This window comes from Trichosurus vulpecula, chromosome 9, assembly GCF_011100635.1.
Source record: "Trichosurus vulpecula isolate mTriVul1 chromosome 9, mTriVul1.pri, whole genome shotgun sequence".
Lineage (NCBI taxonomy): Eukaryota > Metazoa > Chordata > Mammalia > Diprotodontia > Phalangeridae > Trichosurus > Trichosurus vulpecula.
Window position 1 is genome coordinate 121,522,535 of NC_050581.1, and position 26,832 is coordinate 121,549,366.

General features: G+C 37.5%; 1 protein-coding gene across 1 annotated transcript in view; it reads left to right on the top strand.

Annotated features, from left to right (window-relative positions):
- The window catches only part of DOCK3 (dedicator of cytokinesis 3), a 450,567-nt gene that overhangs the window by 231,676 nt on the left and 192,059 nt on the right, over positions 1-26,832 (top strand). The window contains exons 10-12 of the mRNA XM_036739628.1: positions 16,630-16,711; positions 22,659-22,719; positions 25,399-25,546. Coding sequence (XP_036595523.1) covers positions 16,630-16,711; positions 22,659-22,719; positions 25,399-25,546 — 291 coding nt within the window. The remainder of the gene's footprint in view (positions 1-16,629; positions 16,712-22,658; positions 22,720-25,398; positions 25,547-26,832) is intronic.

Below are 26,832 nucleotides of genomic sequence, written 5' to 3' on the forward strand. Positions count from 1 at the left end.
ATTATTATTACATACATTATACTCCTTGTTCTGATTACTTCAATCTGTATAATTTCATACAAGTCTTTCTAGTTTTCTCTGAAACCATCTCTTTCATCGTTTCTTATGGTACAAGAGTAAACCAAAATTTTTTCAGCCATTCCCTAATTCATAATTCATCCCTTAGTTTCCAGTTCTTTGCCACCACTAAAAAGCTACTATAAATATTTTGAACGTATAGGACCTTTTCCTATTTCTTTTATATCTTTAGGGTATAGGCCTGGTAAAGATATTGCTGGATAAATAGTTCCAAATTGATTCCAGAATGGCAGTAGAATTCACAGTTCTGCCAACAGTATACTAATGTGCCTATTTTCCTGAAGCTCTTCCAATATTTGTCATTTTAGAAAAACCTCGGTGTTGCTTTAAATTACATTTATCAAATTACGATTTGGAGCATTTTCCCATATGAATATAGATGGCTTGGATTTCTTCCTTTGAGAACTACCTGTTAATATCCTTTGACCATTTATGAATTGGGAAATGGCTTTTGTTCTTATTGTTTTGAATCAGTTCCTTTTATATCTTGGAAATGAGACCTTGATAAGAGAAACTTGCTACAAAGATTTTTTCTCAATTAGTTATTGCTCTTCTAATATTACCTGAACTGGATTTGTTTGTGTAAAAACTTTTAAATTTCATATAATTAAAATTGTCCGTTATATCTTCTGTGATCCTATCCATCCTTTGTTTGGTCACAAAATCTTCCTCTATATATAAATCTGAAATGTCATTTTTCCTTGTTTCTTTCTTTTTTTCTTTTTTAAATTTTATTTTTCCTTTCAGTTCTAAATTTTATATCTCTCCTTAGCCTCCCCCAACCATTGAGAAGGCAAAAAGAAATACTGTGCTATATATATGCATATATATATATATATATTCATGCAAAACATATTTCTACATTAGCTATATTCTGGGGGAGGGAAAGGGGGAAGAAGCAAGAGAAATAAGGAAGGATATGCTTCTAATTCTGTCAGTTCTCTATCTGGAGGTAGATAACACTTTCATCATGAACCCTTTGGAATTGGGGTAGATCATTGTATTAATCAGGGTTAATAAGTCTTTCTCAGTTGACTATCTTTACAATATTATTTTTACTGTGTACATGGTTCTCCCAGTTCTGCTCACTTTGTATCAATTCATATGAGTCTTCCCAGGTTTTTCTGGAATCATCCCTCTCATTTGTTTATAACATAACCTTACATATCCAAGTTGTGTTTCCATCTGGAATTTATGATAATATATCATGTGAGGTGTTAGTCTAAAACTAATTTCTGCCAATCAGCTTTCCACTTTCCTTGCAGTTTTAGTCAAATAGTAAGTCCTTACCCAGCAGCTGGGCTCTTTAGATGTTTTGAACATTAATACTTCAGAACGTTGAGTACCTAATCTGATCCACTGATCAATGTCCCTACATTTTAATCAGTACCAAATTATTTTAATGATTACTGTTTTGAAATTTAGCTTGAGTCCGGTACTGCTAATCTCCTTACTTTTACACTTCTTTTCATTATTTCCCTGGAGATTCTTGACTTTTTTATTCTTCAGTATAGATTTCAACATTATTTTTTCAAACTTTGAAATAATCTTTTAGTAGCTTGATTGGTGTGGAATTAAATAAGAAAATTAACACACACAATGGTTTCATTGTATTATATTTTCTGGGCATAGAAAATCCACCATCTCAATACACCAACATGCTTTTCCAGAGCTTAAAGTCTGACAAGTCAAAAACATCAATACACATGGAAATATAAGAAATGGCCACAAATAAATGTTCATTTGAATTAAATATGTAACATTGCATGTAGACGAGTACAGCTTTGTTTACGGAAAGATCTCAAGGGAGGTCTGTCAGCTGCCAACAAAATGGGATAGAGCAGTAAAGAAAAAATCACTTGCATTTTGTAGTTGAGTTTCAGAGCAATTTACAAGAGCCTATGTGACCATAGACAAAAAAATTTAGCCTCTCTGGACCCATTTCCTCATCAGCAAAATGAGTGGGTTAAACTAAATGATTTTTCAAGTCTCTTCTAGAAGTAACCTTTTATGATTAAACGGCCATGCCAAAAAATCATCCTCAGTACTTTACATAAAAGTGAGCTGTAGCTCATTTTGAACCCTCTAAAATATGATTCAGTTTGGGCATTCATCTTCACCACTCTTTCTGCTGAGTGGTGTTTGGGTGTTTCCAGCATTCAGAGGACAGAGATTGTGAGCATTGGGGAGATCCCAAAGAATGTCCCAAAACTGCTTGCAGCATCTTTTTGGCAACATTAATTAAGGACATAGCCTACCAAGGTTGCTTCTTTGAAGGAAACAATATTCACTTGGAGGTAATAAGTTCTGGTGTGTTTGTTTGAAAGTTAATTTTTAACATTATTTTATAGTCAAGCCTCATATTCTATGAAGTATTTAAAACTTACACCTTCAGCGTCCCACTGATAGCCCTCAAAGAAACTTGTCATTTCTGAATTCTTTATAGAGCCCCAGATGAAAAGCTAACGTGTATATGATATATAGCAACCATGTCTCTAAACTATTTCTATACGAGCAGAGGCATCTGTTTACCTGCTTTATTGCCAGGGCCAAGTCAGAAGCAACAACTTCTTGTCATAGTTTACATTAAGCTACATTAAATCCAAATGTCTTGATTCTTATCATTACCAAAATATCATTATCAAAAAAATGGGGCTATTTCTGCAAGAGATCCTGAGTGTCCATAATCGTACCTGTGTGTGGTTGTGGAATTATCTGAACTAAGCTAGAATCAAATTCCTAGAATGCTACAGAGTGATTTCTAAGGTCTTCACCTCTCAGTTAGAAGCACTTTCATTTTCAACAAAGTCCATTTTCTCAAACCATTTTCTACGTTCATGTCATTTTCCCTTAAAGAGGCTAGATGTCTGCTATTAAGGAAGATCTCTCATCTCTGGAGTTAGAAAAAATTCTATACCTCGATATTACTAGATCTCAAAAAAAAGTTGCAAATGCGGTTTTATTGGTGACTTTTTTATTTTATGATGTTGTCTCATGCCACCACTGTTCTTCCTGCCCTCAGAATTGGATTCATCTGGCATTTGAGATTTTCAAGGACCCCCTAGATAATTCATTTCTTCTTGCTCAACAGTGTCATCTCCTGGCACAGATTCCTCTTTGTGTGGTAATAGCCAAATTGGGCACACAGACCTCTTGACAGGACATTGTTAGATTTCCACCGAGAATTCTTGACATCAATGGCACCATGCTACTGTTAAGGTAGTGGCTGTGGCCCATGTAATTCTGAAGAGCTAATAATCAAACGAACGATGCAGTAAAAACCATCTCTTGGCAAGGGGGTTAGCCTCAGCTCATAAGAATTCCCAATATTCCCAAAGTGATTCCTGTCATTCCAGCCCAGTGGTTCTGGTCTGTGATGAATTTTCCTTCTAAAAACAATATGAAGTAAGATGGGCTATGGCTATGGCTGTGGAAGGAAGTGCCCTATAGATATGTAACAGGGATGACTGTGGGCTCCACCATCTAAGTCTGAGTATGTTACATTTCCCTTCTCCCCCAGGATTCTCCAGTACCCTAAGGGGATTAGGGGGGCATCCTCCATCCTCCACCAGTGTTACTCCCTCAGTTGTAGGGAGTGGTCCCCAGCATCCCAGTTCCATTTATCAAGTAATAGTTGCATTTGCTTTTACAAAGTGATATCTCTTTCAAAAAGATATAATCCCAAATATACAAATTTACTCCCCAACACATGGGAGGCACAATCCTGCTTCTCCCTTTGTACCACTTAAGCCTCTAGATATGAGAAGGGGATTGGGTTCATAGTTTAGCTCAGTTCCCATATAGCACAGTCCAAGCTCCAAGTCCAAAACCTGCTTTGGACATGAGTCCTAGACTCCCTGGCTTCTCAGGGTTTCCATTCCTGTCTGGCTTCACCACCCCACCTACAATCCTGGCTCCAGAGTTGCTATGGCTTAAACTTCCAGGTCCCATGAGATTCACCCTCAGCACCTGAAACTGAGGAGTACAAACAACACAAAACAGAAACGAACACCCCCAAGCCTAGTTCTCATACCCAGGGTGAAAGAGAGGGAACAGGAGAAGACAAGTCCTTCCCTTCTCCTCTTTTCAGTTCATGGCATCTTTGCTGTGGGTGAATTGGGATCTTTTTCCTTTGGATGCTGCATATAAGGATAATGGAAAAGAGAGCAGCAGAAATGGAGGAGTGGAAAAGAACACAGCTGAAAAGGGATTGGCTCCCCTTGAGCCTCACCTTGTTCAGCCTCACCTTGAGTTTTGAAAACTCAAGGAGCCACTCAGAGAAGGATGCCTCCACTCATATGGTAAGCAAACTGGGCGTGCTCAAAAGGCTTCTCAAGGGTATCTCCATGTTAGAACTGGACATGCACAGAGAAGCCCAGGTTACAGCTATATGGAGAAAAGGCTCTTTCAGATATGCACAGGGCATCAGAATGCATGGAAAGGAAAACGAAATGGGCAATGAGGAGAGATGTTCAACTGTAATGAAAACCAGTGGACTTGGAGGTGGATTGGTGATGAATCTTACAGGGTCTTTTCTGTCAGCCTTAAAGGGACAGGAGTAATATATACCTACTCATCAGATGAATGAATAGCAAAACCCATTGCAGTGGTCTATAGACTTACCAGGATTTAGCTTGGCCTCTGCCAGCATGCTCTTATCCACCATATTGCGGAGAGTTGCCTCTCACATCCAAAGACTCAGAAATGCATCAGCTAGTTATTCTGATCATAGAGAGGAGAAGCCTTGGCCTGGGCTGTACTCCCATATCTATTACCAATGGTTGTGGTTCATCCATCTAGCAAATGAATGGGGGGAAAGTGGCTAAAAAGTAGTCATCATACTACCAACATTTTATTGATGCCTCCTCAGGATTGAGCCAGGGTGTTTTCTCTCCTCACCTGGAGGAACATTTTAATTTCCTAGAGGAAGGCCTAGAGGCACACCTCACCATTTTCTTCTTGACCCAAAGGAGTAATAAGGAGTTGTACCAAAAACTAGAGCAGCTCACACTACACTGATTCCAGAACAAATTAATCAGGGGGCTTGTCAGGTTGCTGGTGATTAAGAGCTTTCATTTTTGTTTCCAACACAGACAAGCAAAAACATAAGTACCCTATGAGGAGAAGTGAACCAGCCATGGAAATATGCCAGGAAACAAAAGTGAAGAGCTAAGAAATGAAATGGAGAGATAAATGCCTACTTTATTATAAAAGTGCAAGTTGGTCATTCCTATGAAAAGTTCTATTTTAAAAGATCCAATAAAGAAGTTGAATAAAGCTACTAAAGCCCCAGCCCTGAGGGCCCTGCCTGATTTGAAAAAAGAAGTACCATTAATGCAAAGGAAACCAGAATCTACATAAAAACCGATAGATATTAAGATAATTATCCCAGTGCCAACAAGCCCCTATTCCCTGCTGAACCCTGTGCGATGTCAAACAGCCTTCAGTTGGGCTAGAAGGGGAACAGTCTATAGGCTCGACTAGTGGGACTGTTTGCCACACTAAGGAAGAAATCCCTTGTCCTGCTCCCTCTACTCCCTTGGTCATTTCTCATTTTCTAGCACAATTGAAACAATTCAGTTACTAGTAAAGATAAACTATTTATGAAGTTATTTATCAGCAAATAAGTGAAGTTACTTCATCACCAGCTGAAGCAGCAGAGTGTGCTGGAAAGAGCCCTGGACCTGAAGCTAGAGGGCATGTATTGAAATGCTGTCTCTGCCATTTTCTTTCCTGTGTGGCATTAAGCAAGTCATTTCATTGCCAACAGGCCTCAGTCTCCTCTTCAGCAAAACAAGTCTGTTACACTAAGCAGTCTCTCTAAAGTTCCTTTCAGCTCTAAATCTATGATCCCTATGATCAAACAGGGACTGTGACAGTAAGGTATTATGCATTTTTATTTGGAAAGTTAGATTAAACATGGCATCTGTTTTCAAGGAATTTACAGCATGGCTATTCTCATGGAACTAAAGTCAGATATTCGTAGACATGCCTTCATTTTGAGATTTATGTTTATGTATTATTTATAAATGTTCGGGTTTATATTTTATTTTCAATGTTCAGTGATGGATTTCACTCCTTCCTGGGTACATGGTAGCCATGGGTACCAATGCCAGCCGGGCAAACTGAGCAATATTTGGGGGTCTTGATTGGAAAAATTAGTTCCAGAAACAAAAAGATAAAGCAAAGTGATAGGATAAGATCACATGCCTGGAAACAGCAGTAGCTGCTCACAAATCTAGCAAATTGTTGACTCGATAAGGAAATCAATGCCAGACGTGGGCAACTTATCACCTGTGTCCATCATCCGAGCACCTCTGTAGGTTCATAGTTGTTCTTATTGTTCATTCGTTTCAGTTGTGACCAACTCTTCATGACCCCATTTGTGCTTTTCTTGGCAAAGATACTGGAGTGGTTTGCCATTTCCTTCTCCAGATCATTTACAGCTGAGGAAATTGAGGCAAACAACAGGGATAAATGACTTGCCCAGGTCACACAGGTAGTACGTGTCTGAGGCTAGATTTGAACTCAGGTCTTCCTGACTCCGGGCCCTGCACTCTGTCCGCTCTGCCACCTAACTACTGCCACCTCTGTAGGTGCTATACTCTAAAAATCAACTCAGACGAAAGTTTCCTTCTCTTATTCACCAAGTCACTGACTCCTGCATCCATAGATATTTCCAGAGCACTGGCGGTAATCATTAAATTTTAAGGAATGTACCTATAATCAAAGAAATCTGCCTATCCTCAAGAAAAACATCCTGCCAAGATATGCATTAAAACTTTGCCAGTTTCAGAAACCCCCAAAAGAGAAGAATTATGTTACTTGTTAAGTTGCCTGCCTTGGAATTTCCCATTGAAGCTTCTTTTCCCTTTTCAACGGTTGTTTATGTCATACAAATTTGTGTTAGATGTCAAAAGTAACATCTCTAGAAGGTCTGAGCCATCAATATTCCTTCACCACTTATCAGTGCTTTAGGAAACAACTGTCAGATTGACTTTTCTTTTGTTCCCATCTGGCTAAGTAGAACTAAATGTTGGAAATGTACTATTGTATTCTACCTTGGTCAAATGAATAGAAAAGCATGTATTAAGTGCTCACTGTGTACATAGAATACAGAGCAAGATAGTCCCTAAACTCAAGACACTCACATTCTAGTATGGAAGAGAGTACTTAGAGAAGGTTTCAGCTGCAAGGCTTATAGGATGGCCCCATGGTACTTAAAATATACTGGCAAAGCAGATAGTAAAGCATTTTCTCTAATGGCATTTCCATTTCTGATACCAAACCATCTGACAATGCCAAAGACTTTGGTGGTGATAGTCTTCTTTTATGAATATTAAGCAACTGTTGCTGCTGAAGAGGCAGAAGTTGCCAGGTTACATCTTTACAAGGGTTGCTTGGCTGGATGAAGGCTTCTGGGGCTGGACTGGAAGCAGAAATAGTGGTCTGGGGTACATGGATATTCCCAGGACTCTTAGACTCAGGTTTGGGGCTATCTCTGTCCAGTCTGAAAAGAAGTGGTGGTCAAGGTGGCAGTGGTTTCACTTACCTGTAATATGCTTTCTGCTGTCTCAATTTTGAGGTGCCTTGTTAGCTCAGCTAGGCGGAGAGCTAAATGGCACAGTGGGCTTGGAACAAGGAAGACTCACTTCATGAGTTTAAAACCTACCCCATATACTTACCAGCTGTGTGACCCTGGACAAGTAAATTAACCCTGTTTACCTCAGTTTCTTCATCGATAAAATGAACTAGAGAAGGAAATGGCAAACTACTTCAGTATCTTTGCCAAGAAAATCCCAAATGGAGTCACAAAGAGTCAGGCACATCTGAAAAACAACTCAACAAGATGAGCTTGCTGAATTCTTGTATAAAATGTGTTGGAAAGATAATGGAATGGAAAGATAAGGAATATGCCAGTTTCACTGAAGCATAGAATATGTATAAGTGAGTAATGAGAGATAAAGTAGGGGAAAGAAATTGGGAACAGATCTCGGACAACCTCAGATATCAGCCAGCCCAAGGAGTTTGAGTTTAATTCAATAATTAATAGAAAGCCGCTGAAGGTTTTTAAACAAGGAAGCAACATAATCAGAGCTATGTATTAAGATGACAGAGGAATTTTTAGGATAGACTAGAGGAGGGAGAAAATAGAGAAAAAGAAATCAATTAGGAGGTGACTATAATGCTCTAGGTGAGAGACAGAGTCTGAACTAAAATGATAGGTGTGGAAATGGAAAGTAAGGGATAGATGGGAGAGACTGCAGAATTAGAATCCATTTCATTTGGCAATACATTGGATGTGTTGGGGTATGAGGGAGAGGAAAACTCAAAGTGACATCCAGGTTTTGAATAGGGCTGACTCAAAGAATGATGGAGCCATTAACAGAAATAAAGAAATAATCCATTTTGGAGAGAAGATAATTACTTTTAGAAAGACCGAGTTAGAAATTCCAACAGATATACGAACGAAGATGTTCAGCAGGCAGTTCAGAATTAGAATCGGGAGTTTGGGAGAGAATCATCTTTATGGAGTTAATAGTTGGAATTTAGAGGATAGGTTAGAAAACCAAAATAGAGAGTGTTGAGTGACAAGAATGCTGAGGACAGAACCTTGGAAAACAGATACATGTAGGGGGAAGATGGAAGAAGAACCAGAAATGTGTGAAAAGAATGAAAGTGGTTCAGTGTCTCAGCAGCCTCCAAAGGAGAGAATTCCAAAACAGGGCAGTTGTCAACAATGATTAACATTTCACTGAGGTTGAAGCAGAAAAGTGCCAAGAAAAGGAATTGGATGTAATAATTAATGTGTTACTTGTAACCTTCAAAAGAGCAAATTCGTTAAAAAGAAGAAGCCCTATTTACAGGAAGCTAAGACATGAGGACCTGGTGAGAAAGTGAGTTTAGACTCCACTTTAAGGCGTGATGTTGATTGGAGAATGGCCAAACAAGGTGTGGTACAAGTATAACCTCATATCACCAGTATAATTTAAACTTCTTGAGGGCAGGGACTGTCTCACTTTCATCCTTGTATTCCCAAAGTTCAGCACAATTTCTGGAATGTAGTTGGTTCTTAATAAATGCTTATTAATTCATTTTTTGGTCTTCAAAAATTGCTGTGACCAAAAACTTCATCATCCTGCAGCCAACCTGATTGATGACCCTCTCCAAACTTAATTTGTCTGGTTCTCAAACAGCAGATAGTTCATCGTTAGCCACACATTCAAAGCTTTTCCAACACAGGTGAACCAGGCAAAGGACCACTGGCTGAGCCTAGGAGAACCCAGGGTCATCCTCATGCCAAATCAAGTATGTTATACTTGAAACAAGCAAACTGAACTCTGAGCCTTTAACACTGGATTTTAAAATATTTGTTTTTACTTTTTTTATTATCATCATTGTCAATAAGCTGAATTTTAGAGCTGGAAATTGGCAAATTGTTTGTAGAGTAATTATGGGCTAGGAGAAGCTGCAGCTTTCAAGGCCTTCAGGCCAGGCTCAAAACGGAAGGAGGGGTAGAGAAAGGGGCTCTCCAGCAATCATAAGTTCTCTTTGGCATTTAGTGATATCATGGGCACAAAAGCAAATTTTTTCTCCTGGTAACCACATTTCCAAAATGTTCTAACTTAGTGGAGCTTTCCAGGCAGCAGTTGTTAGGATCACTGGCTTCCTCCCCAGGGCTTCACATTGGCTCCAACGATAACAAGTTTGGCAGAGTTAACTAAACCCTCCTTGAATGATGTCAGAAGATAAATTTTCAGACTTGTAAGTGGCTATAGTGCTTTCTGTTGCCACCTCTTTTACAGCAAGCAAATAGTCTAAAAAAGTCCTGAATAGTTAGCAGGTTCTTCCAAAGCATATCCTAGCAGTGGCCACAGCTTGCTTCTTCTAGTTTTGTTCATTTCCAAGTCTATCATTATCTAATTGTAGCTCATTTAGGCATAAGGGTCGTTCAGTAAAATCAGCTAATGAGCATTCTATGTTGGCAGGGACTATGTTGAAATCTGCTTGTAACAGGGAGCCTTTTGCTGTTACCGTTGTTCAGTCGTTTAAGTTGTATCTGTCTCTTCATGACCTTGCTTGGGGTTTTCTTGGCAAAGATACTGGAGTGGTTTGCCACTTCCCTCTCTGGCTCATTTTATAGATGAGGAAACTGAGGCAAATAGGGTTAAATGACCTGCCCAGGGTCACACAGCTAGTGTCTGAGGCTGGATTTGAACTCAGGTCTTCCTGACTGGTGCTCTGTCCACTGTACCACCTAGCCACCCCAACAGAGACTTTTAGTTGATAATTAAACAGCTTCTTCTAAGTCCTTCCTTAACTCCATTTCCAATAGATTTAATTGGCTTCTTACATTGTGGCTTCACAATGGTCCAATGTGACCAGTGATAAGTGTTTCATATTGATTTGGATGATGGTAAATAATGCCTTCCATATCTACTCTGATTTCACATTGGTGAGCTTCTGGTAAATTTAACTTCAGTTGTGCTGTGATCCATTATTCATTTTTAGTACTCCTTGTGAGAAATAATCGTCTTGCCAAGAATTCCACCTGGCCATTAGTGAATTTAGGAAAAGAGATTTTTATTTCACGTCATTTCAGACAGATATGATGTGGCCTTTGCACCCTTGTGAAAAGAGGTAACTTAGCCAGTGCAGGCACACTTCAAGACAATTACAAAACCCTTTTATGATTTCTATCCTGATTCACCTTTTGCCCTTGGATCCCATTGGTCAGGCATTTCAGGGTTCACAGCCTATCTGAAAACACCTAAACCCCATCCCCATGTGGGTCTACACCCCTGCTTACATCTCTCATTTCCACATCTCAATTCCCCCTTTCATCCTCATACTTTATCCTTTATTTAGTAGAGGAAATGCCAAGCCATAAATGCTTTTAGTCTCATTCCAGTTTCTCTGCATCAGATTTTTATGATCTCCGTAGCTTGAGAAAGGAATTTTCTCAATTGCTAAGAGAATTGACAAAAGTCGTGAGTTGAAGATTCAGCCCAAGATATCCGTAAGAAAGGTCCTATTATCTAAGACTAGGTCTGGATCAATGGACCCCATCCCTAGTGAACTGCACCTGGTCCGACAGTTTTTAATACACAAGAAAAAGGCCTTCTCAGAACAGAAGAAGGGGAGTCTTGCTCTTAGATATGCTGATTAACAGGCGGCCAACATCTCTCGCTGCCCTCCACTACAATCAGTTCTATCTTACATTAGCCATCAGGATGACTTCTTAGGCTTCACAAATTATGTTTCATATAATTTCTGTGGAAACAAAATTCAATCATCCCTTATGCTCCTCATACAGAGGAGGGGCAGGATAGCTGGGTTGGTTGGGTTTTTTTTACAGAACTATAGTGAAGGGCTTCCTTTGGCAGCAAATCCACAAAACAGGAATGGACATTTGGCCGTGAGTTGATTATGTTGATGAGTGTAGACTGCCAAACATTATCATGCTAAACCCAACCTCTGCTAGACTTTTATATTATACTATGTTTGGCGTCGTTCGGCTCAACCTGTTAAAATATGTGGCAGCCTAGCAGAGTGGGGAGAGGGCTGGACTCTGAGTCAGGAAAACTTAGGTTCGAAGCTGCCTCCAGCATTTGCTAATTGAATACCTGCAAACCTCGTTTTCCTCATCAGTAAAACAGGAATAATAATACATACCTACCCTACAGGGTTGTTGTGAGGTGTAGATGACAAGTGTATAAAGTGATTTGCAAATTTTAAAAGCTTATAAATATTACTTTTGTCATTATTTTGTTTCTGTGCATTTTGGCCAAACACAGACTATACATTTGCATACAAGAGGCATTTAATCAATGTTTATCAAACTGCATTTACTATGTTTACATTTGTACCACTAGTACCTTCATCCCCCTACACAGCTCCCAAAAAGCACTTAAATATTGATGGATAAAAGTGTTTTTATTTTTCAATTTCCAAGTTTAGTCATAAAGTTGAAGATTTATTATTAGAAAAAAAAGTATATTTACATATAAATGTGGTCCTGTTACCCTTTTAGGGTTTCTTAACCTAAAGTTCATGAATTCATTGAATGGCCACAGTGGGATTGCCCTCCCATTTCTACATGCCACTAGAACAGTGAGGAACAAAGGGGGAAGTTGTCCAAATCTCCATAGGTGAAGGAGAGGACAACCTTTAAAAGATGATTTCTGACTACATGGTCTTAAAGTCAAAGTATTTTATTGACAGACAGACACACACACACACCACCACCACCACCACCACCACCACCACCACCACCACCACCGCTATAGCATTCTTGGTTATTTCTTTTGTGCTCACTGACACACTTGTCTGAATCACTTTCATTACTATTCTGTGCTGGGAGAGACAATTCAGAAGCTTGTCTCTTATAATGGAAATTCACCTTATCTTTTCAACATTAAAAAGAAAAATGTTTAAAGCTCCTAAATGACCAATGTTTGTGAGACTTTTATTTGTTCCCTTTACAAATGTGTGCTGCACCCAAATTTCTAGGTCATACACTAGCCGTCTAGAGGGCATCTAGGAATTAAAATGTCAAGCAGATTAAAGAATTAATTTATTGTTATTGAGTTGGCTGAATTCATTTTATTAATTCTATTAAGGCTTTCCCATTTTCTGGGTTTTTTTTAATATTTCTTGTTGATGACTTTGTAAATTCATTCCTCAAACATTTCCCAGTCCACGTCCAGATTGATTCCTTCATGCCAAAGGAAAAAACCAAAAACACCCCATAAGTGATTATATCTGCTGTTGTAGCAAATATTCTGACCTAGCAGTCCCCCACTTCTCTGCCATAAGGGAGAAATTAGGTTGGAAAGTTGTCAAATTTAGAGCCTCAGCTGAATATAGCTGCAGTGGCTCTGGTGGGGGCCGCATTTTGGAATCAGGTCAACAGGAGCCGCCTCCCCCAGCGTGGAACTCCTGTGCTTTGAACACGGAGCGCGTCCTAATGGTTTAGTAGCAGCACTGTAGGCAGCCAGGGGTGGTAGTTCCATTCATCCTTATTATGTAGTTTGAACAGGAGCTCCCAGCACACAGCCTTTGAAGTTTGCCTTAGATTTTGACTTCCCACCCCTCCTGGAACCCTGATTCTTTCACACTTTTACTATTCCCATTTCCCCTTTACAGTTAAAATTACAACATATTCTGTCATCCTAGCATAGTATTTGCAATACCTGTCATTCAGTTGTTAATATATACTTCAAGTACATGATGGGAAGATGAAGGAAAAAATAAATCACTCTAATGATTATAATATAGATTTGACCTGGAAGCAACCTTCAAGATAATCTAATCTAGCTCCCTTCATTTCATCAATGGACTGGATATCTGTTGTCTGAGTACCGTCCTGGATAATTTCAGAGAAATCCATTACCAGGTTGCTACAGATTTTTTCAGCAATTCATGAAGACTATTATACCTAAGATATGCATTAAGAGAGATGGAATCCACATCAAAGAAAACATAGATCATGGAAATATTGAGGTTTCACTAAAAGAGCATAAACTTGAGGAGAGGGTAGAGATAATGATTGTAATAACAGCTAGCATTTACATAGTGTTTTCGGGATTGCAAAGCACCTTACAAATGTTTTCTCATTGGATCCTTACAACAGCCCTGGGTGGTAGGTACTATTATCATCCACCTTTTACAAAGGAAGAAACTGAGGCAGGCAGTGGTTGAGTGGCTTGCCCAAGGTCACACAGTTAGTAGGTGTCTGAGGCTGCATTCGAACTCAGGTCTTCCTGAATCCAGGTCCAACACTCTTTCCCTAGTTCTGCTTAGCTAAAATAAAATATGTTGGTATGATTTCACAAGGTATTTGAAATGCTTTATCAACTTCTTACCAAAAGCATTTGGATTACTTTGTGTGATAAGACTTTTGGTGTCTCCATCTTGACTAAGCATTCTATTAATTAGAGTTTCCTCACACTTTGTGTTTTTACCTTTTCCACTCTCGACATGACATCATTTCCATAGAATTCCTCGCTAGCTCTTCCCCCTTATAGATGTTAAATGGCTCTGTAAGGGTGAATGTGATGTAGGTAATTCAATTAAGTGCTTCCTACGTGCAGGGCAGCATGAAAGTCAGTATGATATGGTGGGCAGGAGAGCTGACCTTGAAGTCCAGAATCAACTAATCGATCAGCCCTCCCTCACTCAAATCTGAGTCAACCCCAAGTCTGTCATTATTTCCCTGATGTCATGGTCCTTTTTGAGAATGAAGGAAAAACACAACCACAACAACCAGTGAATCTTTAGTGCCTACTATGTGCTAAGCACTGTGCTAGGCAATAGAATCCAAAAGAGATTGTTCCTGCCCTCAATGGTCTTCTTTTCTACTAGGGGTATTCTTTGTTGTTAAGTCATTTTTCAGTCACATCTGACTTTTTGTGACCTCATTTGGGATTTTCTTGGCACAGATATTGCCTAGTCCGGTATTTCCTTTTCCAGCTCATTTTATAAGTGAGGAAACCAAGGCAAGCAAGGTTAAGTCACTTGCCCAGGGTCACACAGCTAGTAAATATCTGAGGCTGGATTTGAACTCACATCTTCCTGACTCTAAGCCCAGCAATCCATCCACTAGCTGCCCCTAAGGCGTATACCACATGTTTGCAAATAAACCCAGAATATATACAAATAAGTACAAAATGACTGGGGGCAGGGCACTAACTACAGGAACCAGGAAAGGACTCTTGAGTTGAGTATGGAAAAGAAATGGTGTCCCAAGAGGCACAGGTGAAGAGTGAGAGCATTCCAGGAATAAGAGAGAACTTGGACAAAGGCATACAGAGCAGAGACAGGATAGTGTGTCTAGAGAATGGAAAATAGGCCAATGTGACTGGAATGAGGGGGATGATGTGAAATCCACCAGAAAGGGCAGCCTAGTGATAAACTGAGGGGGCTTTAGATGTTGAAAAGAGGAGTTGGGAGCTTATCCTAGAGGGAAGAAAAAGCCACCCAAACTTCTTGGCCATTGGCATGATATAGTCTGATCTGAGCTCTAAGAGGCACCCTTTGGCAACTGTCAGTAGAGGCTTGAGATGTAAACACTCCTAAGGAAGCTATATCAAGAGTCCAGGCAAGAAGTGATGAAAACCAGAACCAGAGGGTTTGTGGTGGTGAGTGGAGACCAGAGGGCAAAAGTAAGAGATGTTGTGAAGGTAAAATTGACAAGACTTGGCCACTAATCAGATGGGGGGTGGGAAGGGTTGAGGAAGAGATTAGGATCAAGGATGACTCATAGGTTATGAACTTTGGTGATGTCCTTGACCAAAAGAAGATAGAAGGAAGAGTAGGATGGGGGAGAAACGTGATAGCTTCCCTTCTGGTAGAATTTGAGGTATCTATGTGGCTTGTTAAAGTGATGATGTTGAGCAGGTAGTAAGAGATGCGGGACTTGGAAGCCACACAAGAGGGGCAAGTCATTTAATCTCTCATTGGCCCAAATAATTCTCAAATTGTAAATCGCAGAGAAGCTGACAGCTTTCATTAATGAAGGGACTTTCACTCTGGGAGTTCCCTGTATTCTTGAAGTCCCATGTCCGTACTTCTCTCTCTTTTATACAACACACACACACACACACACACACACACACACACACACACACACACACACACACATAGAGCAGGGCACTTCAAAGACAGTATGAAATATTGGAGCTTATTTATACAAGGTATCCCAAAAGTCTTAGTGCTGGTTTAAGCTATTAAAACTTAAGTGGCTCTTAAAGCTTTTAAAGCTTAAACCCATACTAAGACTTTTGGGACACCCTATGTTGTATTGGAATTTTTGTTTTCCCCAGGTGCTATAATATGTATTGTTTTCTTTTGCTGTGATAAACTTACTGCTTGATTCAGTTCAAGGTATTCTTGTGACTCCTCTGTGTTTAACATTGAACTTGGGTCTTTGGGGGGATACAGGTGAAATATGACTCATGATCCCTGCTCTCAAGGAACTTATAAAGCTATTAGGGAAATGAGACAAACACATTAAATGTTTAAAAGTGCCTTTTAAAAATGCATCAGAATGTTTATCCTACATAATAATTTGTTCTGTAATTTTTTTATTAAGTGCTTGATACAATATCATCATCACTGTTACTATTTTGTTTTTGTATTAACAATGATGACATCTTTATAAAACTTAAGATGTGGAAAACACAACCATCCTGTGAAAAGTATGTTATGAAGTTTATCCCCATTTTACAGATAAGGCTCAAAAGTTAAATGAGGTACCCAGAGTCACACAACTAGTGTCCAAGCCAACATTAGGGCCAGGTGTCTCTGGACTTAAAGTCCAAATCTCTCCACCAAGTCACTCTGCCTCTCTGTCATGTTTAACAAGACATAACATCCACATTGAACCCTACCCACCTATCACTGAGTGCAATTCCATGAGCGTGTAGGATTTCTGAAATTATCCATTATTCTTTATACATGCCCTGGTCTTTGTTGGGTAGTTTATGGTCCCTCATATTTCTCTGTCTCTTTCTTTCTCTCTCTCTCTCTCTTTTTCCTACGTTTCAGTGAGCGGTTTCTGGTGAGACTGAACAAGAATGGTGGGCCAAGGAACCCAGAGAAGATAGATCGAATGTGTGCCCTTTTTACAGTATGTGAGAATCTTCTTTCCCTGCTACACTGTGGGCTGGGCCATTCCTGACCAAGGGCTTTGGTTTGTGGATGGCATCACCCCCAAAACTGATAGAATTTTTCTTTCCCTACACACTAGGGCAGATAAGACTAGTTGTATGTTTCTGACAGATAACGAAATGTTTAAAGAAGATTGCAATCAACCACATGTTTTAATTGAATTTGTGTGATTAAATAAATACTTTCAAGTGCCTTTTGCTGATTTTTAAGTTTTATTCTACAATGTATGAAATTGGGGGGAGTGATCTCTTTTTATTATGTTTTTAACTTGGAATTAGAAATGCCTTCTAAAGTTGTCCACTTGAATTTACTTTCTTAAAACTACCAAATCCTGGGGCCATTTTCTGCTGGCATCTGTGTGTGTCAGTTTCATCCATCACAAATGGCTCTTATTCATAATACCTACTTTCAAGACACTTGCTCCCAAAGCTCCAACACCCTAGAAAAGTTAACACAGTGAGGGACACAGTGAGGTTCTCATTAGAAAAATACATTCTAGGTTTCTGCCTTCAGGAGACTGCCAAGACATTCTCCAAACTGCTTCTCCTATGTTCACCATTTACTCATGCACAGAATAGCAAATGTACTTCATTTACTTGAGTAATTAATTGATTTGCTGAAAAAGAGTACAAGGTTTTGTTATAGTTTTGACTATTGTTGGTACTCTATGCTTGGACAATACTATGTAATTTTAGAGAAATCCCACTTAATCCAAAGATACTGTAGTGCTTCCCACATTAATTACCCTTCTGTTTAGTTTGTGGTATTATCCCGATATAAATAGCATTAGTCATCATCAGACCCTGTGTGTACATCTTAAATGTAAATGGCACCAATTCAGAGACTTGAAGGTGACCTGGCTCTTACAAGAAAAATAAAAGCATTTTTTCTACCTGAATTTCATTCATTTTGCTACTTTCTTTAAAGGTCAAAAAGTAGTACAGTAATTTGTCTATTAAAGAGTCAACATCACCTGTCGTTGAAGAGATAGAGCGTACTGAAAATTCCCCAAATATATGAAAAAATTTCAAATTAATAAGTCAAAATGTTGTAATGTGTTTCCATTTGAATTCTGTATTTTAAGAATTAGGAAAGTATCCAGTAAGAAAAATGGGCAGGAAAATGGGAACTACAAGAAAAACAGAAGGGAAATTGAGATTACTAATTCAGGAAAAGAAAAGGTGAGAATAGTGAACAATTTCCTATTCTCGCTAAGGAAGGGGAGAAAAGGAAAGGAAGAAAGAAGAAGGGCATCTTAAAAGATCTGGGCTAAACCACTGGAAGGGTTTGCCCAAAGTGAGCTACTGCAGCAGACAGAGGTATGAAGAAGAAAGACAACTGTCTTGAATAATTTAGAATAGTTGGGTTTAGAGGCAAGGAGGTGAACAAGATGGGCAACACTTTAAAGGCTTCTGACATTCTAACCTTGCCTGATAAAATCACAAAAGCACAAAAGAAGTCTTCGACTTGGGGCTCTCTGGCAGCATGGAAATAAAGATTTCAGTGTATTCCCATTGAGTACATCCTCACACTCAATTATTGATTTTTAATAAACTTGATTTTGATAAGCATTTGAATGGGATTATAGAATATTGAGCATTTCATTTTATAAATATTTTATAATATTTTTAATTGTGTGTGTGAATCCATATATATATATATATACATAAAATTCCACATATATATATACACACATAGTGAATTAGTGATTCCAATTTGCATAATGAAAAAAAAATCAATGAATCATGAATATTCTTGTTCCCTACTATCCTCAAGGATGTTCCAAATTCTCATTAACTTCTTTTCTTTTGTGCCCTATCCACAATGACTGAGTTCGGAGCTCGTTTTGCTATTGGCCCTTTTTTGTAAAAGTGCCTAACATAATTTTCTCTTTCTGTGGTACATGTGGGATCCTTACACATGACTACCAGTTTTACAAAGCCATTACTTTGGCTAAAATCTACCTTATTGACTAATCTGGAGACCTGATTCTCTACTACAGGCAAAAGAGCAGATTTTGCCATATATGTTACAGAGCTTCAAAGTCAATGTCCTAGAAATGTAAAAGCAACCAATGAAATTCCTATAGTGTAGACACAGAAAATGGGTGATGTAGACAAGCCCTGAAAACTCAATAATTAGCTATTACTATTTCTCTTTTGCAGATTTTAGTTTTTCTTTAAGGTAACTTCTTCTAATTTATAATTTTTGAACTGTAATTTGTGAATCACAGGATTCTCTTTCTCTGGGGATTCTTTCCCTTTTCCAGGTTTGTTAGATTTCGAAACTTTCCATAAAAGGAAAAATCTTTCGAAGAAATTTTAGATTTGCTTAAGTTTCTAAAAAATGTGCTATATATATATAGTACAAGTGACTGTCTATATGTACATAAGACATAGACACATATGTATATAATGTTTTGCTTTGATAATAGTTTTCTCATATTTGAGTTCACAACCCAAATGATAACATTTTGCACTATTATTAGTTTAAGTTGAGACTTCAACTTGATAGTTTCTATAACGATAACATTATATAATTATATTTACCTTTTATGTTGGGTTGTTTTTTAAAATATTTGGTATTATTTTATTTTGTTGTTAAAAATCTTCATGCCATCCCTAGGAAATAAGTGAAAGCTAAGGTATAGGGAAGCTAACTGTATTTCTAACACCTCATAGCATACCTTAACTGAGCTCCATATTCTCTTCCTTAAATCAAATTGCTCTGCCCCCTGCCCCCACACACACCTTCTGCCCTCTGGCAGAGGACTTGGTTAGGAGTTCAGACTTGCTTTACATTTAGTTCAAAAGCTACTCACTGAGTTCAGGACTCTAGGGCTGAACAACACTGAGTTTCCTGTGTCCTCCTTCCTTCCCGTGTTTTCTATTTGTCTCTTAAATGTTAATATTATCAATCATGCTTGATACTCACTATTAAAGAGCAATGTTTTTATCGAGCCAAAATTATGTTTAACTGTGCATTTAATTTACATTTAATAAGATAGCTTTTACATTGGAAATTTAATGTGCTGTGAAACTAACTTACAACAATTTTCATTTACATTTGCCAAAAAAAATTTTTTATTACTTTTATCATTATTAACACCTATTAAGTACCATCCTGATATACAGTGTGGTTTAGACAAGAATCCTACCCAGTCACTTTAAAAAACATTATAAGCACCTTTCATTCAATTTTAAATTATATTTGAGTCTTCTTTATTATAATTAATAACCAGCAACAATAGTTGGAAAATTCCAATTTAAGCATACATGGAATATCTGGTTATTATGTTGGTCTTCTATGGTTATCTGCTATAGGACTACAAACCCAGAGAGCTAAATTAGTATGATTAATATTAGGCTTTTGTGGTAGCTTGAACCATATTAGCCTAAACCCAGTGGGAACTATCTCATTTGAAAATGCTCTCTCCATCTCAACTGTACCTCAAAATACTGGCTTCATGTCTATTCATAATCAATAATCTGACACTTAGCAATAAATTGATTTTATATTTGTTATTTTATATTTAGCAAAAATCCTGATGGGTATTTGAATATTAATTCCATTTTTTAAAAGACAAAATAATGGAAGGAGTCCAAAATGCCCTTATTTTTCACTCAAAAGATTACATCAATGCAAAGGATTTCCACGGAGGTGTAAGAATTTGACTACTTTTTTATCATTACTATTGCTATTGTTTGTTGGCTCTTACCATTTCCTAAGGTCACGACCCTTGAGGACACAGAGTAATTTGGATATTTCATGAAAGGAAGCATGTAGTAAACCTCTATTTGCCAGTTAGCATGTAGCCTACCAAGAAAGTGGATCATTTATACATTCCAAGCCTAACAGCATTGTTGATCCTTGCAAGGAACTATAAAACGTTAAATACAATTCTCCCCACACTCCCCTGCAAGGCATGCAGAAGTAACCCCTCTTCTTTTCCTTCACGTTGACCCTTTTGTCCCATTTAGTCCTTCATCAAATACAGTTCTCCTTTCAAGGAGTCTTAGAGTCAAATTTCTTAGCTAAAGTAGAATTGCCAACCAATCAGTGAATATTACTTACCTATTTGATAAACTTCACCCTCCTTAGGGTTGAAGCTTCTCTGCAAATATGCAATTATCATTCAGTCAGACCTGAATTCACATCTGGCTTCAGACACTTGCTAGCTGTGTAACCTTAGGCAATTCACTTAACCTCTGTTTGCCTCAGTTTCCTCATTTGTAAAATGGGGATAATAATAGCACCCACCTCCCAGGGTTGTTGTGAGGTTCAAATAAGATAATAATTGCAAAATGCTTAGCACATAGTAGGTACTATATAAATGTTATCATAATCATCATCATCATCATGCAGTTAACGTATATATTAATCATCTCTTACCTTTGTTTGATATATTTTCTATTTAAACAAATTAGTGGGATCATTGGTCCCAGTTTTATCCCAACATTATTCATATTTGTTCATTAGCTCCATTAATATAAGTATGCAGGATTATCCTAATGGGTACCTAGGAAAACTGACTAACTCTTTGGAATCTGAACACTTCACCCTGGTAGGACTACATTACTTTTAAATTAGAACTTTTCTTTCATTCATTCATGTTTATCTATAAATAACCCTGGAAGTTGAGATTTCTCCCACCTAATGTGCATCTGAAACAGTTTCCTTGCAAATATTCAGTTATCCGGTTAGCATACACTCCTTAGACATTATTTTTACATACTTTCCATTGGAAAACACTACTTACTCAAAATAAATGAGCAGTGGGCAAGGCTGGCTTAATGTAAAAGTCCATGCAAAACCACTTAAGCCACTTGGGCTGCCCTCCTAGCTTGCCCTGTTCAGCAAAAGTGAAACTCATCTCAAACTAGTCCAAAGTTCACAGATGAAGAGATGGAGAAAGGGTAGCTTAGAGAGAAAAAGAAAATCTTCTACCTTAGGGAAGGCCAAATCTGTCATGCCCTGCTGAGTCCAAATAAATGGGGACAGGACAGGACAGGCCAGCTTAACGGAAAGCCTGCACAAAATTTTTGCTTTGAGGCATAGTACACAAGTAAGGCATAAGCAGATTATTCTAAATTACATACTACTCTGTTTCACTAAAAATAAGTTATAAATAGAAATGTACTTTATGATACAACAGGCAATTGCTAAACTTTTATTTGAGAGACATACATTCTAGACGATACATTCTTCCTTGCAAATAAATCTCTAAAAAGGTACAGAATTATTTTCAACATTTTTACTTGGAAAAATTACATGTACTATATCTGAAATACTGCAAAACTGATTGCAAACTAATGGTGACCAAATTAGTGAAGTTTTACTATTTATAGAGTTCTCCTCTGTGTTCAGATGCCTTGTACATCTGGAGATAGTATTTTCTTGAGACTGCATCTATGTGACTCATATGTACCCTTTCTTTCCCCCTGCATATCTATCTATCAGTACATGTTAGGATAGGGTTGCTTTATTTTGATTATTATTACACATCTAAGCATTAGGTAATCCATAAGAAATTGTTCAGTTTCTAAACTTCAAATGAAAATAACAGTTGTAAGACAGAATAAGGCTATAATTGATTTTGTAAATGGGAGAGATATTTATTTATGTATTATATATGTATATATTTAATTTGCTGGGTATTGTATATTTGAGCTCTACAGATGCCACATCAAGCATAAGACATCCTAAAATATTCCAGGCACCTGACCATAGGAATTTTGATATTTATAAAATAGTACTTTTATGCCTTAAATTTATCTATTTACAGCATATACAAAATGTAACCAAAATTAGCTACCATACTTAAAAACTGGAAAAAAAAAACTTTTCAGTTCTTTGTATGTACTGGCTGCATTGGGTTTGCTTAAATGTTTTTTCTCTTTTCTTAGGATCTGAGCAGCAAAGATATGAAGAGAGATTTATACATAGTTGCCCATGTGATCCGAATAGGTACTGTATGCCTTATCCATTAAAATTATCAACTTTTTAGATTAAACTTCTCTAGGTCATGAATCCTGCCCCTCTACTTTTATCCTTCTTGTCAACCTGTCTTCTTTCCTTTCTGCTGAATCAGGTCCCATCTATGGCCTTCGCTGTAGACTGAACAACCATAATAGCATGTATGAGCCCTCTTCCCATGGTCTCTGTTACCGGAGGCAAGAGTATTCTTTCCAATAGGCTAGATTTTATTGTCTTCCTTAGCAGCATCCCCAAACCCAAACCAAATGCCACTTCACATACATTCCCAGGGGTACTATGACAAATTTATTAGAATACTACAGAATTAATGGCATGAACATTAAAGGTCATTTAAGACTAAAAGGATTAATCACTATACCTTCAAAAAGTGAAACCTTCATTCCTAACTAAACAAGTAAGAAATAGCATTAGTTTGAGGAAGTATGCCGAGGAGGAAGGAAAGAGAAGCAATAGATTTTTGTTCATTAATAAAAAATTTAATTTAATTTTTTAAAAAAGAAATAGTACTAGCTGACTATCCACTAAATTATATATAATATGTATGTATTATGTATATATGCCTTTTCCCCACTAAATGATGTCTATTACCCTGCTATTTGCATTGAATCCTTTTATACTGTAGTCAAAGGAGGAAAAATGGTGTTTATTATTTATATTTTTTGTTATGATGATTGGATATTGTTGGTATGATTAATGTCCCTAGTCAGCTTTTCTGGGAAGCAAATGACTGGATTGTTCCTTATGGTGCAGGGTATTTGTACATTCATACAGGCAAGTGTTTTTACAACTTCTTGTTAGCAAAACAAAGGTCTGCTTACGGTGCTTGGACTGTTGGACTTTACTTAATGAAGAACTAACAGCAGCCTGTATTTTGTGTTTATGTGAATGCCCTCTTGCCATTGTACAGGCAGCTACAGTAAGCATAAAAACCGGAATGGCTTTGCTTACTGAAGACTTCCATTCCTCATATTAAGGTGGAGCGAGGATTTGGTTCAATCCCCTGAAGTATGATATGGATCAAATAACTTTGGCTAAGAGGTGCAAGTTATCATCCTCATCCTTACATAAAATTGCTACTTGGCCAATATACTAAAGTTTAGATTACTAATATAAATCTTTTAACATTCCCAGGATACGTTTCTACAAAACCCACACGTAATCAGATTTTTGTATCGTCAAGGAGTGAAGTTAAAATGGAGCGTAAGCACGGTTGAAAATCCAAGTGTAATTGAAGAAATATCAGACTGGTGTTTCGGAGACCTATCTTATAGTTCTGGCTCTATCACTAGTTAATTTGGTGACCTTGGACAAGTCAGCTCCCTTCTACAGAACTCATTTTCTTCAAAAGTCGAGTGAAACTAGTCAGTCTAGTTCTTACTAGAACTGGGGCAGCTAGGTGGCACATTGGACAGAGACCTAGACCTGAAGTAAGACCTGTGCTCAAATCTGGCTTCAGACACTTACTAGCTATATGACCCTCACTTAACTGCTATTTGACTCAGTTTTCTCATCTGTAAAATTGAGATGATAATAGCACCACCCTCCTGGGCTTGTTGTGAGGATCCAGTGAGACAATAATTGTAAAGCCCTTAGCAGAGTGCCTGGCACATAGTAAGCACTATGTAAAGCTATCTTTCAGCAGCAGCAGCAGCAGCATTGTTATTACTACAATAAGGGTTGGCAAATCTGGCTTGCCACTCGTTTTTGAACAGTCCACAAGCTAAGAATGGGTTTTGCATTTTTTTTAATGATTGAAAAAAATTAAGAGAAGAATACTGTTTCATGACATGTGAAAATTATATAAATTTAAATTTCAATGTCCATAAAAAAAATTTTATTGGAACCCAGTAGCTAATACTCATTATTAGTATATTAGTAATGTTAGCATATTAGTAATTAATTAGTATATTAATAAATTAATTAGTATGATAGTAAATTAATTAGTATATTAGTAAATAACTAATATATTAGCAGTCTAAACTTTACTCAGCATTTGTTCAGTTACCTATTGTCTATGGCCGCTTTTACACCACAGTGGCAGAGTTAAGTAGGAGCAACAAAGACTGTATTCCGTGTTCTCATTGCTCTGCACTGCTGTTTGGCATACTACAAAGAAGAATATAGAATACAGAATTCTATAAATGCCTCCCAAGCTATGACTATGTTCAATAAAAATCTTATTCTCATGCGTTGATATCAGAATTTGTCAGTACTTATCTGTGTGAAAAGACATTTTCAAAGATGAAATATGTAAAATCTCATACAGATCAGCACTAAGAGGTGACATTTGCAATCAGTTTTAATGACAGGGAACACTAACTCTGAACCCTAATTAAATGAAATGTTATTTCCCCTCCCCCAAAAAAAGAATTCCATTCTTCTCATAAAAATTTGTAGAAATTTACTTTCTTTCTTGTTATATAACATCGTCTACTTTGCCTCTTGACCCTCAAAGCCCAAAGTAGTTGTTACCTGGGGCTATATATAAAAAGTTTACCAACCCCTGGTCCAGGAGATCTTTGAAGTCCCATCCAGCTCTCATATTCTGTGGTACCTTATGTCCCAAATATGTGCATATATAAGTCAGTTATCAAATGGCATAAATGAAAGTTGAAACTGGATTGAATTGTGTTTTCTGACATGTTCTAGGACGTATGTTGCTGAATGACTCTAAGAAAGGTCCTGCTCACTTACACTACCGGCGCCCTTACGGTTGTGCAGTTTTGAGCATCATGGATGTTCTTCAGTCACTTTCTGAATTGAAAGAAGAAAAAGATTTTGTTCTTAAAGTTTACACGTGAGTAAAGGAGACAGTGTATATCAAATTTTTCAATAATATATGACTACCCATATACGTTGATTCAGATTCTCAGAACTACGTTTTAGAGTAAAGGTTTTGCAGTTTTTGCATTTCTTCTTCCTCTCAACATGATTTTCTCTTTCTTAATTACTTAATAATTAAGTTTATAATTTGATACCCCTTATGTGAAGTATTCTATATCAAGTACTCATTGTATTTGTTGATATAATGGTGTATGTACATTTTTTTTCTTTTTCAAATAACAGGTTTGTCTTTTATTTGTCCTTCACAATACCATTCCACCACTCCCATTAAGCACATTAAAAAAATCCCTCAACGCATAGCTACATAGTCTAGCAAACCAAATTCCCACATGAGACACATCCAAAAAATGTCTATCTCTTTTTGCATCTCCCTGGCAAGAAATGAATGTCACGTTTCATCTTCGTTATTTTAGATTTGTGGTTTATCAATGTGTTAGTCAGTTAACAAAGTCTCTTGGTATTTAGTTTCCAATTTTTGATGGCCACAAAAATTGCTATTATAAATATTTTTATCTGTATAAATCCTTTTCCTTTCTTTGGTTTCTTTGGAGTATAGGCCTATGGCGATGTAGTTGAGTCAAAGGATATGCTCAGTTTGATAAGTTTCTGGGCAGTTTCAAATTGCTTTCCACAGTTGCTAAACCAATTCATAGCTCCAAGATCTGGTCCCTTATGTGTAGCCCTTCAGAGAATGATAATAGGTCATATTTTCCTGGGCTGTTAAAAGAAAACCAAATTCTCTGAAGAGTTGAGATTCACTCTCCATCAGTTCACCACAGGAGAATTATAAACTGCACTAGACTGCTCATGGGACTAGTCTGAAAATATGCTCATAGGTCAACTGCCATTTCTCACAAAAGCAATATACCTCTTCTTCTTTACTATTAGTAAGTAGCTGAAGGACATAATTGAAGAAGAAACATTAAATAATGGTAAAGTTCACTGTACTGTGCATTCATTTACAAAAAACTTCAGTGAAAATAAAAATGCTAAAAAATTATCCATGGACATATCCATGAACTTTCCAATATAGTCTCTTCCACCTAAGAGAATTTAAAATCAATCCCTTTCCTCTTATAGTTTTCCTAACCATAATGTAGCTATTACATGATGCAGACTTTTCTAACACAATACCAAAGCTTTCTACAGTAGCTGATGTATCATCTAACATTTATACATGTTTCTGCTTAGCTTAAGTTTTGACACCATCAAGTACACTTGACCTCTTTCAGAAAAACT